Below are 14,000 nucleotides of genomic sequence, written 5' to 3' on the forward strand. Positions count from 1 at the left end.
AGATATCTCTATACATCATCCTTCCAAATGGTTTCTTGCTTTGATATATAGCTTTCATGTTATTTGACGATAAACCGACCACCATTAGCAAGATATTCAAATATTTCTGCAAATCATGCAATATCAACCACAAATATTCAATTCATGAGTTGTCTCTGGATCAACTGATATAAGCAAGATTTATAGCCACGATCACACGGAAACGATTTGGCCGTGTCAAATTGGCCCGCATCGAGCCCATGTCAAATTGGCTCACATCGGGGCCTCGTAAAATTTGCCCTATTAGAGAGCATGTTCACACGTAAACCACTCACTCGATACTAAACAATGCTGACCTAATCAAAGTGAGTCACTTCCAGAACCAGTTGCAATTCACACGAACAATTTGACCCACGCTACAATTTTGCTCGGGCCAAAAACGCACATGTGGCCACGGTTTATATTCCATATTTACATCCGGATCCCAGAACCGGGCTTTGGCAATATAGCGACATTTCTACCGCTGTTGGTATTGCAGTCAGCTGGAGGTAATGCAAAATCTGCCTTATATGGTAAGGATTATAACGCAAAGATTTGAGAATGATACGATGATAATGACAGGTCAATCGGGCAGGTAAAGAGATCTAATAGATGACCGGATGTATTTATACCGGCAGAATTAATTAACTAGAACACCGGGTACGGATACTTGTGTATGAACTTACGATCAAATCAAGCTTATCAAACACTGACATCATCGTCGTCATTGGGGGTAAGTTTATGATTTGCACGACGATAAACTCATCAAGGATCAGCCGTCAACATCATTAACTTTCGGCATCGAGATCATTATTTACCAAATGACAAGCGAGTACCGAGGACAGATTAGGATGAAACTGCACATAAAGACGCCGGATCTGAAGACTGCTTTTTAAGTTCTTCTGAATAGCTTGAAGATACAAAACTACGCTTGCGTTTTCTAATACCTAAACCGAACGAGTGCTCGAGCGAGGGTTGGAGTTTCTTTTTCGCCCATTATAGGGAGAAGCCAGAGGAGATCAGTCGATCAAGAATCTCTACGAGAACATCTCAACTGAGAAAAGACGAGGTAGTGATTTAAAGACGGACCCGATACCAGTTCGCAGTTGATAATTAAGATATATGACACCAGACGATGTCTATTTCTATTTTGTAAACGATAAGCGGCCTTTTAGTCTTTAATAATAATAATAATAATAATAATAATAATAATAATAATAATAAATAAGTCTTATATAGCGCAGGTATCCTATAAAAAAACAGTTCAGGTGCTCTAGTAGGCATTGTCTGAATAGAAAAGTGTCTTTAGATGAGTCTTGAACTGCTCCAAAGAAAATGTATCAAATCGCTTATGGACTAAATGACTTGACTACCAAATCTGCTTTAGTCAAAAAGACTCGACTATGCTCATTGCGGTTCGATCAATCCCAGATGTAGAACCTGTTTAGGTTTGAAATTCTGGACTAAAGCCGAGCTCCGGAATCCCGGGCCACGGAAAGGATAATTGGTAGAGCCAATTTGCATAGCTGAAAACGCTCTGCCTTTCCCCAATTTGCATATATATGAGAAATCTGACGCCGCCGGATTGACATGTGTGTCCCTAATCGAGAAAGACAAAGTGAATGCGACTGACGCATTTATATCGATAAAACTGAAGATTTGATTGGAAATTTCAGGTGATCGAAATCAACGAAGCGTTACTGATAACGTAGCAGATGATTGCGATCATCCACTGTGTCGTCGTGTATTGATATTGCCAGAATCACTAATGAGACGATGAGATTCTACCACCGCTTATAAAACCTCGGATTCCATAGATAAAAGTTATTGTCTATATTCGAATTGAGAAAAAAAAACTCCAAAAAATCAACTGCTTACCGAAAATTAGTATTTTTCAATCCAGATTTTTGCTTAATTTGTATAATTTAGTCTGTTTAACCTGTTGTGGCTTCTCTGTAATATTGCTGACTGCTCTTTCATTTGTTGTTGTTTGCATAACACTTGTTTTACAGTTCTCTTATTTGTACATATTCAATCTATTTAACACACGTGTTGTAATTTTATATACTGTTCAGCCTCAATCATTTATAAGATTATTTACTGAATTAATTTTGAATTGAATCCGAATTCAATCTTTTTTGAAAATGGCTCACTCTTACTCTTTTCATAGTTTTTCTTTTATTCGTGGGTTTTTCTTCGACATAAAGCTAAATATCATGCCTGTAAACATCCTTCCATGCACAACCACAATTAAAAACCCTGCCATAAAACTGAAACAGCATATGAAAAAAAAACCATACGTATGTATGCATGTTGCGACTGGCACAGATATCAATAAAGCTCTCTCGTCAGGAGATGCGAGTAATATGATTAATTAAATATAGCAAATACCAATTATCAAGATTATACACTACAGCACACGTATATTGAATATGCTGATGTAAGTGGCTCGTGTCTATTTATACGGATTGTGTCCATTAGATTGTCACAGCGTCTAATGAACCTGGATTGCGGCTAGTTTTCGTTCCTGATCATCTTCGCAACACAGTCGAAGCGATGTCATCGCGACGACGAGATCGATCAGAGGTCGGAAAAGTGGAGTATAAGAACGCGATGTTTCTCCGTTAGAGTTTTAGTGCGATAAGTGTGAACGCGAGTCTAAAAGTGCGGAGAGGGACGATTTCGAGTTCGAAGGACCTCCTGAGATGACAGAATCGAAGCGATAAAGGAAATGAATAAGTGCCGATGGATGTCTACACTTGTCAACGTGTGATTAGCGAGTTTATTTCAAATGAATTTGTTGGCATATTGTCGACATGGCAATAAAACAGTCACTGAATATGAAGGACCTAATTAAGAGTGTAGTGTAGATAAGCTCAAGAGACTCATTCAGCTCAAGCTTATGAGGCGCGTGTCATGTGTACACTGATACAGTCATAATGAGATGATTTTCACCGAGGCTTAACTCTCAGATCATGAACTATAAAACTATAAATTAACTGGTCACAACCAAGAACTGCTGAACTTGAACCTTGTTGTTGCTCCTCAAGTTGGCATTTCACCAAAAATGTATCAAGGCGACTTTTCAACTGCAGATGTATTATTAACTCAAGATATCAAACTTATATTGTCCAAATCACCTTCGGGGTATCATCATTTCAAAATCGTTCAGTGAAAGTGTATTCCATCTGAGTTCATAGAAATAAGACCGAGGCAAAAGCAAGCGCAGTAAAAAGTACCTTTTAATGATAATTGGAGATACCAAAAAGTCAAAAGTAAGCACGTCTTAAGATTTTGGTCAAAGGAGAGCACTTTTTAAGGGCCTCGCTATACTTTTTTCAATAGTAAGCACTTTAGAGAAATTAGGAGACTCTCTATAAAACCCTGTAGACGCTTTACACCAGGGGCCAGTTGCTCAAAAGTTGGTTTAAGATAACCGGCTGTTAAATACCATAGTAACAATGAAATTTCAATTGTCACCATATCAACTATCCACTGGTTAACTGTAACCAACTTTTGAGAAACCGGCCCCTGGATTTGAACGCAAATAAACCAGTGTTTTGCCCAAACGCCACTAATGACAATGATCGGGGCACTAATATCGGTTTGGCATCACATTTTTCAGTTCACTGAAGATTAGACATGCGATCTTTCACAATTTTCATTGAGTAATGTGCGTAAAATGATGGTAGTTACCATGGGAACACATAAACGTATGGTTTCCGAGAGTAATTTCATCGACTTTCGACAGATTTGCAAGAGACCAATACTACACACGAACGACCAATGAGTGCTACTGCAATACAATACAGTCTTCTGTCGCAAAATAACTCACTTGTTCTTATCCTTGCAAAAATGCCGGTCAATACAAAACACAGAATGACAAAAGAAAAGAAAGTCGACGATGTCGATGCGAACCGTTTATATTTCACTTTACTACCATTCATAAGCCAATATCAATGTTACCTATATATATATATATATATATATATATACATATACACACCATGTGATATGATCGATTGAAAATTGATGCGCGCGTGTTATACTACACCGAGATACAAATCGAAACTTGTCAGAAATATATCTGAATAGCAAGCGAAACAAAAGTACCTGATATAAAGCGTATTGATTCATAAATGTATGTCTAATTTCAACGGAAAGATGGGTCATGGGTGGTGTTTATGATTTACTGATCTGAAGTAATATTGCTGCAGCCGAGTGAACTGCACCTTCTTGGGAAGACATTTTTCCTTTATGCTATAGGCTACAGTATCAAGCCTGGCGTTCACCTTTAGGAATGACCGTATGATTTTTCATATCATCTAAAAGGTGTGCAGCGGCATCCGAAGTTGAATTCCTTTACATCATCGTTTGATCAAAGCAAAAATCGTGAAGGTGTGCAGCTGCGGCTCGTGCTGTTTTTCAATACTGATTTTCTATGCAGTTTTCCTTTAACATTATTGTGCTTGAATTGGTTTTACTGCGAAAGGCCTATATGCTACTTAACCCTTTCAGCGTCTTAACACCGTAGTGCAGTGTATAAATCGGTGATGGACATGTTATTAGTAATTAGTTTTTACCTCTATCGAAACATGGTAGGCACCTGTCAAACATTGAGAAATGTTAGTTATTACTTATGATACACCGCACCACAGTGTTGATGCACTTAAGTGATACGTATGCCTGTTATTCAACACTCTGGGGTGGAATTTTTAGGTAAAATATAGCTGTCAATCATTCAAATGGCCAATGACTACAGTTATCTACTATCGTGACGCTCCGAGCACAGCCTAGTGACAAATCTTCAATCATAGGCGACTTGAATGCTCTCTGCAACTCCCCCTGACCTGAGCCCAACTTTAGGGACAAGTTTGACACTTAAAACATGGCTACATAGGTGTTTGAAAGTTGTCATTGTCGATTACATTGCCAATACAGATCTGGTTCAGCATTTGACACAAAGTAGTCTCTCGCGTACATTTAGAGAGGAAGATACCCAGATCTAATGTAATTATATAAGATTATACCCGAAGATCCCAATCCAAACTAATTAAAGAGCGAATATTCAAAAGCCTACCATTGTCGTTAAGGTAATAAGCAAACTGGTGGCGTCGCGATAGGAGATGATCCCTCTAAGTCTTATTTACATAAATTTGCGCTGATTGGTAATTGAAAATTGTACTATATACGATATGAATAAGATATTTTCCATTAAAATAAATTGACTCGCGAGGTGAAAGATATCAGGAGAATGAGCTGAATCGCTATACACAGTCTCCCTAGTGTATGTATCATCAATTCGATCAATTATCGACGACCGCCGATGAATCCGAGACAGATTGCTAAATCAGTGACCTGCAATGATCGAGATACATCGAAAGCGGTCTCGTATTCTAGACATGTCGGGGACAAACACGAACGCGGCGACTTCCGCCGAACGAACGTAATTACGCCGCACCTCATCGCGTTCATTATCGTAAAGAACGCAAAAACAAAGCGCGACGCACCTAACAGAACAAACGCAATTAGACGAGACGTACAGCGCGTAACGCTTCTTTACGGAACGTAACCACTGCGAGAGTTTCGGTGAGCTAACGGCGAAAAAGAGATAAATACGTCGTGACGAATTCGAGTCGACGAACTGTATTTTCAGGCAGCCTTTAATATCGGCCACCTCACTCGCGTTCATCAGAGATTTAGCTAATACGACCAACATTTCACAGGCTGCAAAGCCGCGTGGTGGACATCTTTGATCATGTACAGCGTCAACGACGAACGCAATCTGATTAGTTCCTACTGAAAATGAGCCACCAATATGAATGTAACGTTCGGTCAACGTACGGAATGAAAGATAAGCCGACAAATTAGTTAATAGGAAACGAAACCATGAAAACGATAAACAAAGCTAATGATTGTTTGCATTTCACTTATCAATTATCCCACGAGGATTTCGTCAATAACAGAAATTGTGTAAATTTTTCATAGCGGAAATTGTTTCATTGGCTGTGTCAATCAGTGAAAAGGCAGGATATGAATGCAAGATACGTAGAGTATAGCTCGTATGAATTCAAACTGAATATATAGGCAGTCGAAAAACTAATTACGACATTCATAAATGCAAGATGGCCACACAAGGCTATAAGAATAAACAGTGTTAAGACCGAATGACTAAAGCCGCGATCACACAAGCGTGCAAATTTGGCCCGGGACAACTTTTCACACGAGTGCCAAATGGGCCCAAACCTATTTGGTCCGACCAAAAACGTAAAAAATGATTGCGTTTGAATTGCAATTGGTACCTGAAATGACCTACTTCGCTTTGTTTGAGCATTGTTTAATATCGAGTGAATGGTTTGCGCTCTCTAATTATGCACAGGCTAAATTTGGCTCGGGCTTGATCCGTGCCAATTTGGCCCGGGTCAAATCATCTCTGTGTGATCGCGGCTATAATAACTAGTTGATGAAACACTATTCCGTGCTGTGACGATATAAACAGAAATCTGCACTGATAAAACGCACAATAAAGTCCGAAAAAGTTTTTCTTTCAGTTGTAAATTTATTCATGCGATGTTTCTACTTTATCCTAGCACATGTAGTCATCTTCAATATAGTCGAAATGTCGGGTGAATAAATTCATCGCTGAAAAAAAAAACTTTTTCGGAGTTTATCTTCCGTTTTACTAGTGGAGGATTCTTTCTGTTTATATCGAATGACTTTATTTTTCAAGTTAACCCTAAGTGCAGATAGAAGACACGCGATTTCAGCGTATGGCTTTCGGACCGTAGAAAATCAAATTATCGGCTCCTTACCGAACGACTTAAGACGGCGTAACCAGTGAAACCGTCTTGCCACGCCGACGCGGCATGTTTACCGCCGCTAAAACCATCGTTCAAAAGGAACGTTCTTCAAAAAGCCTTTCAAATTCTCTGCGAGAGTACTTTTCAAATGAATCAAAGGCGAAAACCGGCGTTCGCCGACAAATCCGTCACCGGTTACGAGACGCGGAGCGAATCAACGTCTACACGAGAGTGCGACGATAAAGAATGAAGCCGCGTAAATCAGACATTATCCTCCCCTACGGTTCTACGGTTCTTCTACGATTCATCTACGGTTCTACGATTGATGGAGCCCGCGTCGATAAAAACGAATGTCGAAATATGGCGAATGGTCTTCGTCATAATTGCCTTCGTTGCTGCTATTGTTAGAATCGAGAAAATGAATCTTATCATATTTTCGTGTTTATAAAAAGCTGCGTCGATATAATAGTTCTGCGTTGTATCGAATATCCGTCATCGAGAAAAAAACAACAGAACAAGGATCCGACGCTGGCATATTGACATGAAAAGTAAAGCTAAAATCAATTAAGCATCACTAGTGCGCAGTCACGGCGCGCGAGACACAACAACATTGAGTTATAATCAAAATGCACTATTCGTCATCAACAAGAGATATGGCCGACAGGTCGATGCTGATAACTGGTGACAAATGTCAGATCTGAGTTCATATACAACTGAAATAAATTAATGGAATTATGATGTCTATGTTTTTTTTCCTTTTCAAATAACAGGACGAGTACAATGCCGTAATCTGATGACGCATTTGTAGGCGTTGATTTACAAATCATCACGCTTATGGGAAGGGGGAATATGAACTCATAAGTATCACCGAAAATACGAACTGGGTTACGATGCGATCAGAACTCTCTATCAATGGGGTACCCGCAGTGCTACTGTGGCAATCGGGATTCAACGTATGGCAGGCGAGGATCCGCCAGGTGTCGCTAGTAGATAGTTGGTCGTCCGCGCTCAATTTCGTCTACATTTCAATGAAAACCGAATGAACTTTTCTCTCAAATATTATGAAAACTTTACCAATATCCGAGTAGAAGAATGAAAGTATTGTATATTTGGTGGGTGCTGTGATAATATATGGATTCGGGAGTCTACAAATCCAGTTCAAAATTGACACCGAATGACCTACTGCTCGTCACGCCATCTGGCGGAATAGCTGGTTTTGCGGGTACCCCATTGTCGACGCATTGACAGTCACACGTACTCAATTATGGAAAGGGGTAAAGAATTTTAACAGGCCGAACCTGATTTCCTTCATCGCCCGACAATTTGCTCCAAGGTATGTTGCTGCAACTTAGCTTCGCGCTGTATCTGTTCATTTCGAGAGTCAACCAGCCGCAAGCAGACCGTCAATACCATATCATCCCTTTTTTCTATCTGCCGAGGTCCGAACATTCTATTTCGCAGACACACACACACGGATAGCATGTGTGTAAACTACAGAGTTGGGTTACTAATGGGCGAAATCACCTGAAGCAATGTCGATCATTTCATCATCGATAGTGGCTGGAAAAGATCGGAGAAATTTTTGCGCCGGATCGCCACTGGCAATTCACGCACGAGATTACTAAGTGAACTAAGTGCTTTCATCATTTCCGTTGAAATGAACATTATACGTAAGGCCTTCCCAGGGAGAGATGATTACAATGGTTCACTCGATTTATGGCTTCTGTTTCTAAGCAGTTTCTTTGCCTATGAATGCGTCCTGTAATTTCAAGTTTGAGAGACGATAGCCGCGTTCACACGAAAAACGGCGACGCTTAGTAAGTCTTATGCAGCCAGTTGCGTTCACACATTCAAATCAGCAATTCAGCACTAGAGCATATAGTAGTCACTCGGTGGGCCGATAGAGGGGAGTGTTTACTGCCCAATGTAGCATACTATGCAGATCGTAAAAACGCTGCTTGCTAAGCGCCGAATCTGTATTTACACTGCACCAAAAAACGCGGCCAGCTCAGTCCGTACTGAAATCAGGTTTTCGGCGCTTAATAAGCCTGGTATTTCAGTGCGTTACTAAATAAGCCACGAATTCCGGGGTAGGCCTCAAATAAGTTAGCCATGTAAACGCTTAGGCCGCGATCACTCGAGCATTTTTGACTCGAGCCTTATCCCTGCCAATCTGGCCTGGGCCAAATAGTCTCCATGTGATCGCGGCTTTATAGACTGTATTGAAATCCTTGTGCGAAAGCAGCTTTTACTGATGCAAGGGCATAAATATTCTAAACCCCATCAGCCATAGCTACAAGTCGTAAAATTCAGATGTCGACACTAATATTTCGCATTAATATCGATTTCCAGCTGTTTACCTACGTAAAATATATGAACTAGAAACACGCGACAAGGCGAACAAAAAACCCTGTGGAGAAATAACTAACACCATTCATTCATTCATTATTCTGCGAAACTGTTAAATCTATTCGATGCCCCTGAAAGTCTAAATCTAACTTATTGACTTGAATCAGTCGCGATTTGAAATAATTTCATCGTCTGAGCTGAATGGGTTTAGTTAGTCATTTTCTGAAGAAATTCATCATCATAAAATGAATTTGATTTGCTCATAAAACTCAGCTCAGGAATCTTTTATTCTACGCATTTTGTTGTCAAGGGATTTGTCACCTCCAAAATCATGGCTTAAGATTGTGCGGGTAATTCCGCCGCATGCAAGCCACACGGATTAGCCCTCAAAGTTCAAAAAGATAGTGATATAACATAGAGTAATACAGTTATATAGGTTTTCCGTGGAATCAGTAGCGATTTGAATTGATTTCATCGTCTGAGCTGAACGTGTTTAGTTCGTCATTTTCTGAGGAAATTCATCATCATAAAATGAATTTGATTTGCTCATAAAACAGAGCAATTTTCTATTCTAACAAAGCACCGATGTTTTCAAAATGATACATTCTAAGGCCATTTTGCACAGTCAAGACTTACATTTAACACCGGTATCAGTCCATGGTCAAAATCTAAAAATTTGTTCGAATTTTCTACTTAACTAAAAAAGCATCCAGCCTCAAATTCCTCATGGTGTCTCGATGTCATCAGGTTCTAATCCCTGCTGGTGGAGGATGACCTGTTGTGGATACTAGTTCATTATATCCACAACGTAGAATTTAGAAACTTCTTTAATTCATATCATATGATGACCGGGTCCGTGGTGTTCCGCATATCTAACTCGAGTATCCCATTCCACAAAATCGATAGAAGCACTGACACATCTGATGACAACGACATTAAGCATCAAATTTCGTATTTCATTACCTTGTAGGCCTACATGAAACACATTACTCTTGTTCTCTCTCACCATACTGTACTCATCAATCAGCAAATCACCTTATAGGTGACATACATATAACAAATTTTGGCGATGGCAGCTGGAAGGATGATAACTTCATTGCCATGAATCAAGTGATTTTCATTCTGACCCCTGGATCGGCCATAGTCAAATTTCAACGCATTTCTTGCTTTATCCAAGAAATGCCATGGTCTATCCGCACCATCACCACTGACCTGTCTTCAGCTAGTCTTATCTGGGACCAGGCTCAACACTCAGCTAAGGACCAGTCCAAGTGGAAGAAGTTCACAGCTTATGTCCCAGAAGGCATGAAGAGGATTAAGTAAGTAGTCTTGGTTTATCCAACGAGCACTCTTTTTAGACTCCGTGGTAACCTACATCATATCAATCAATCAATTTGATGATGAAAAAATGCCCGTGGATCCATATACAAGAAAATATAACCTCTTTTGCGGTGACGGGTTTATTGAAATATGGGTCGAATATATGATGGGTGAAACTAGCGACATCACCTGCTATTGATTATACACTAACGACTTTGAAAGCTTTCGATAATTTTTCGAGCTGGTAAACACGAAATGATACTCTATTTGAACAGGTTGTGTAAACGGGAAGTACTGATTGCTGGTTTTATAACACTGTCTGTCGTTGCGACTTGGTTTATTGCGGTGATATGTACACAGATGGAGGCTCATTCCTATACGTGGGGAATTCAATATCATGGAATGAGGCAGATTCAATATCATGGAATGAGGCAGATTCGTGATCTGGCCGAAGACTTGGTCCTGTTTACCGATGGATAGTGGCTGGGTTTTGATATCCGATGATAGTAGGCCTAATCTTTTTTGTCTATAGAGCATTTTTCTAAAAATAGAAAAACCATCAGGGCCAGGTTGCTCGAAGGTTGCTAAAAGATAACCGGCGGATAAAATACCATAGGAGCAACTTTTAGTAGCATGGGAACTTTTAATTGTCACTATATCAACTATCCAATGGTTAACTCTAACCAGCTTTTGACCAACTGGCTCCTGATTGTTATCATTTGCTTTTCTGATTTCCACATTTAAATCTTAAACCTGAAGATGATTTTGAACCCAACCTAGATAAAATCAATGATTCTACCAAATGGATCGACTCGAAGATGTACATTGCATTTTGGATATGTTGTAGGCCTATCTAGGGCCAATAGCTAAATTTTGTCAAGTCAACTTTGAAAAATTTCAACCCTGTTCCTTAGTTCCTCAAATCATGTCACTGAAAAAAAGTGTTTCTAGTGCCTAGGATGGTATATTTGGCCCTAAGTAGCTGAAAGACAGAGACACAGACAGACAGTAAGGGAATAAGCGTCTCACAGAAGCCGGAGAACCAAAAGGGAGAAAAAAGAAATTAATAAACCAATTCAGTCAAAGGCAAGATAAGATTGTCAATTGCCAAGAATGCATTTTGCATGACGTATTGCATATGATATAAAAATGGATATTAAGCAACAGTAGAGTAATAAGGAGGAAGAAAAAATTTGAAAACTTGGATGACTGCATGAGCAAATAGAGATTTCCTACCTTCCCAAAGCTTCCTTTTCCAATTGCTCTTAATATTTGGAAGTGGTCGAAGTTTACTGCAAACAAATATAATAGGACAAATCAATCTTATGGGCTATGTCATTTCAAACAAGGAAGTTGATTCTGAAGAATGTGAGTTATGATGACAAGGCAGTGTGTTATATTGGCTATAAATCCTCTAGGTAATTCAATAATTCAATAACCTCTTATAACATGGCAATTTATTTGCATACAGCCATTGCTCCCATTTCTAGGAGTAACCCTTAAAATTGTAAGTGCGTTACCCTCAATTGATTTACATTGAAATACTTAAAACTCATCCAAAATACTTACCCTCTCCACTCGCATCAAATGAAGCTCGCCTGGTGGAGTGATTTCCTCCCATAGTGCACCCTATTTTGGCAGCTGTTCACTTAAAGCATCAGATCGGGGAAATGCCCGATCTATGCTTTCAAATATCAATTAAAAAATGAACGTTCATTTGGTTGATAATCCATTCACGTTCATTATATAATCCATTATTCATAATCTGCATACATCATCACTCACTGAATTTGTCACTAATGGATTCACAATTATCGCAGTGTTCTGTATAATGTTTCTACTTCCACGCATTTTTATTGCTTTAGATACCAATATATGGTGAAGTTAAGCAGAGACACACAGTAACCGCATCGCAGTTTAGTTTCCCGATAGGATATTTCCGCGCAGCCCAGAATGATATCTGAAGAAGTCAACAACCAACGAATAGGTCACTATCAGATACAACTGCTCCGGGGAACATGCTCAGTAACCATCATTGCAGACACCATCTCTGAAGATATTAACACTATAAGTAACAGTTCAGGTTAGGCCTAATTGTTAACGAATACATCCAGCTGCGTATTAAAAGCTAAACATTGATTAGCGATGAAAAAGTAGCCTACCCATCAACACATAAATCAATCAGCCATCTAGTTCAGCTAGTTCAGAAGATTGAAACTATCGCACATAAGCTCAGTTAAAAACGCAAAACTCACCACAACAGTCAACCAAAAAAACCAAACAAAAGTCTTATGTTCCTTTTAATCTTATATCTCCTCAATGAGTTGAGACCAAAATCCACGGTTGCTGATTAAAAGCTAAAATAATTATTGAAAAGTTGAATTTAACTCACAATTGCGGATAACAGTAGAATGGAGCCCGGTTGTACTGCGCGCTTAAATCGTACACTGCTGAACTGAAAATGACTGACTGTCCATTTTCTCTTCCGGGTTCAGGGTTTTCCAATTTCTGTAGCTAGCGAGTGTTGTACTTGTTAGGTCTCATACCTCGGTGCGAGCGCGTAACTGGAAACTCGGGGACCCGAAACGATGATGATATTAACGACATTGTTATCAAAATAATCGTTCCACGAAATTGAATGATTTAATCTATTTAGCGTAGAGATCGCTGCGATGATAGCTTGTTACATTCCATGATTTTTTATTCTACGCATTTTATAGTAAAGGGATATGTCACATCCAAAATCTATGCAAGCCACACGGAAAAGCCCTCACAGTTCAAAAAGATGATAAAGTAATATAGTTATATAGGTTTTCCGTGGACCATAATTTGACGAATCTCATGCGGTGATTTCGTCAAATCAACCCCTTGATCAAACTTGAATTTGAGAGGTGAATTTGACAAATTGCGTACCAGACGTGATTTTTTGCCCGAGTCATGAATTTCTCGAACTTTTTCACGATTGAATTTTTCATAGCGCCTACTTTCAAATCATTTATTTGGGCGAGATCTGACTTCTAGTCGAAAATCTTAATCCCTTGATACCCGGGACCAAGGACATCCATCCTTGCACGAGATATCGTAAGTAAGTAGGCCTACGCTGTGAGGCTAAGAAATTTTGGACTGTAGGCCTTCTAAGGCCATTTCCGCGAGTATGGTACATTCAAAACAAGATCTCAAAAAATTCAAGCTAAAAACAAAGCTACCATTTTCTACATCTTATGGTTGGGCTATTATTCTTAAAACGTTTTTGAGATTCAAACATTTTTGGCTATGGGCGTCTCAGAAATTGGAGAACCAGACTTCTTGACCCCGAACTTGAAGAGTTAATAGAAAATGTGACAGGGGCCGGGGATCTAGAGGGGCGCACTCCCAAAATCCATATCACATATCAATTAAAAAGTCGTAGTCCCTCGAAGCCTTTGGAAAACCAGGGATTTGAAAAACCAGTTTTTTATTTTACAGGGATACTTGGGTTGGTGATTGATAGGCCTACTGGTTTTATTCATTCAC

General features: G+C 39.4%; 1 protein-coding gene across 2 annotated transcripts in view; it reads right to left on the reverse strand.

The window, feature by feature from the left end:
- Window positions 1–12,965, reverse strand: part of LOC141899309 (serine/threonine-protein kinase 32A-like) — a 32,984-nt gene extending 20,019 nt beyond the window's left edge. The window contains exons 1-3 of one of the 2 annotated variants that reach the window (XM_074785538.1): window positions 12,880–12,965; window positions 12,057–12,537; window positions 11,724–11,779 (exon numbers count right to left, since the gene is read on the reverse strand). In XM_074785538.1, the coding sequence (XP_074641639.1) occupies window positions 11,724–11,779; window positions 12,057–12,108 (108 nt within the window). In that variant the 5' untranslated portion in view covers window positions 12,109–12,537; window positions 12,880–12,965. Of the gene's footprint in view, window positions 1–11,723; window positions 11,780–12,056; window positions 12,538–12,649; window positions 12,812–12,879 lie in introns of those variants that run through there. The other variant, XM_074785539.1, reaches the window with a different exon arrangement.
- Between the last annotated feature and the right edge of the window lie 1,035 nt (window positions 12,966–14,000).

Source organism: Tubulanus polymorphus, chromosome 2 (assembly GCF_964204645.1).
Source record: "Tubulanus polymorphus chromosome 2, tnTubPoly1.2, whole genome shotgun sequence".
Lineage (NCBI taxonomy): Eukaryota > Metazoa > Nemertea > Palaeonemertea > Tubulaniformes > Tubulanidae > Tubulanus > Tubulanus polymorphus.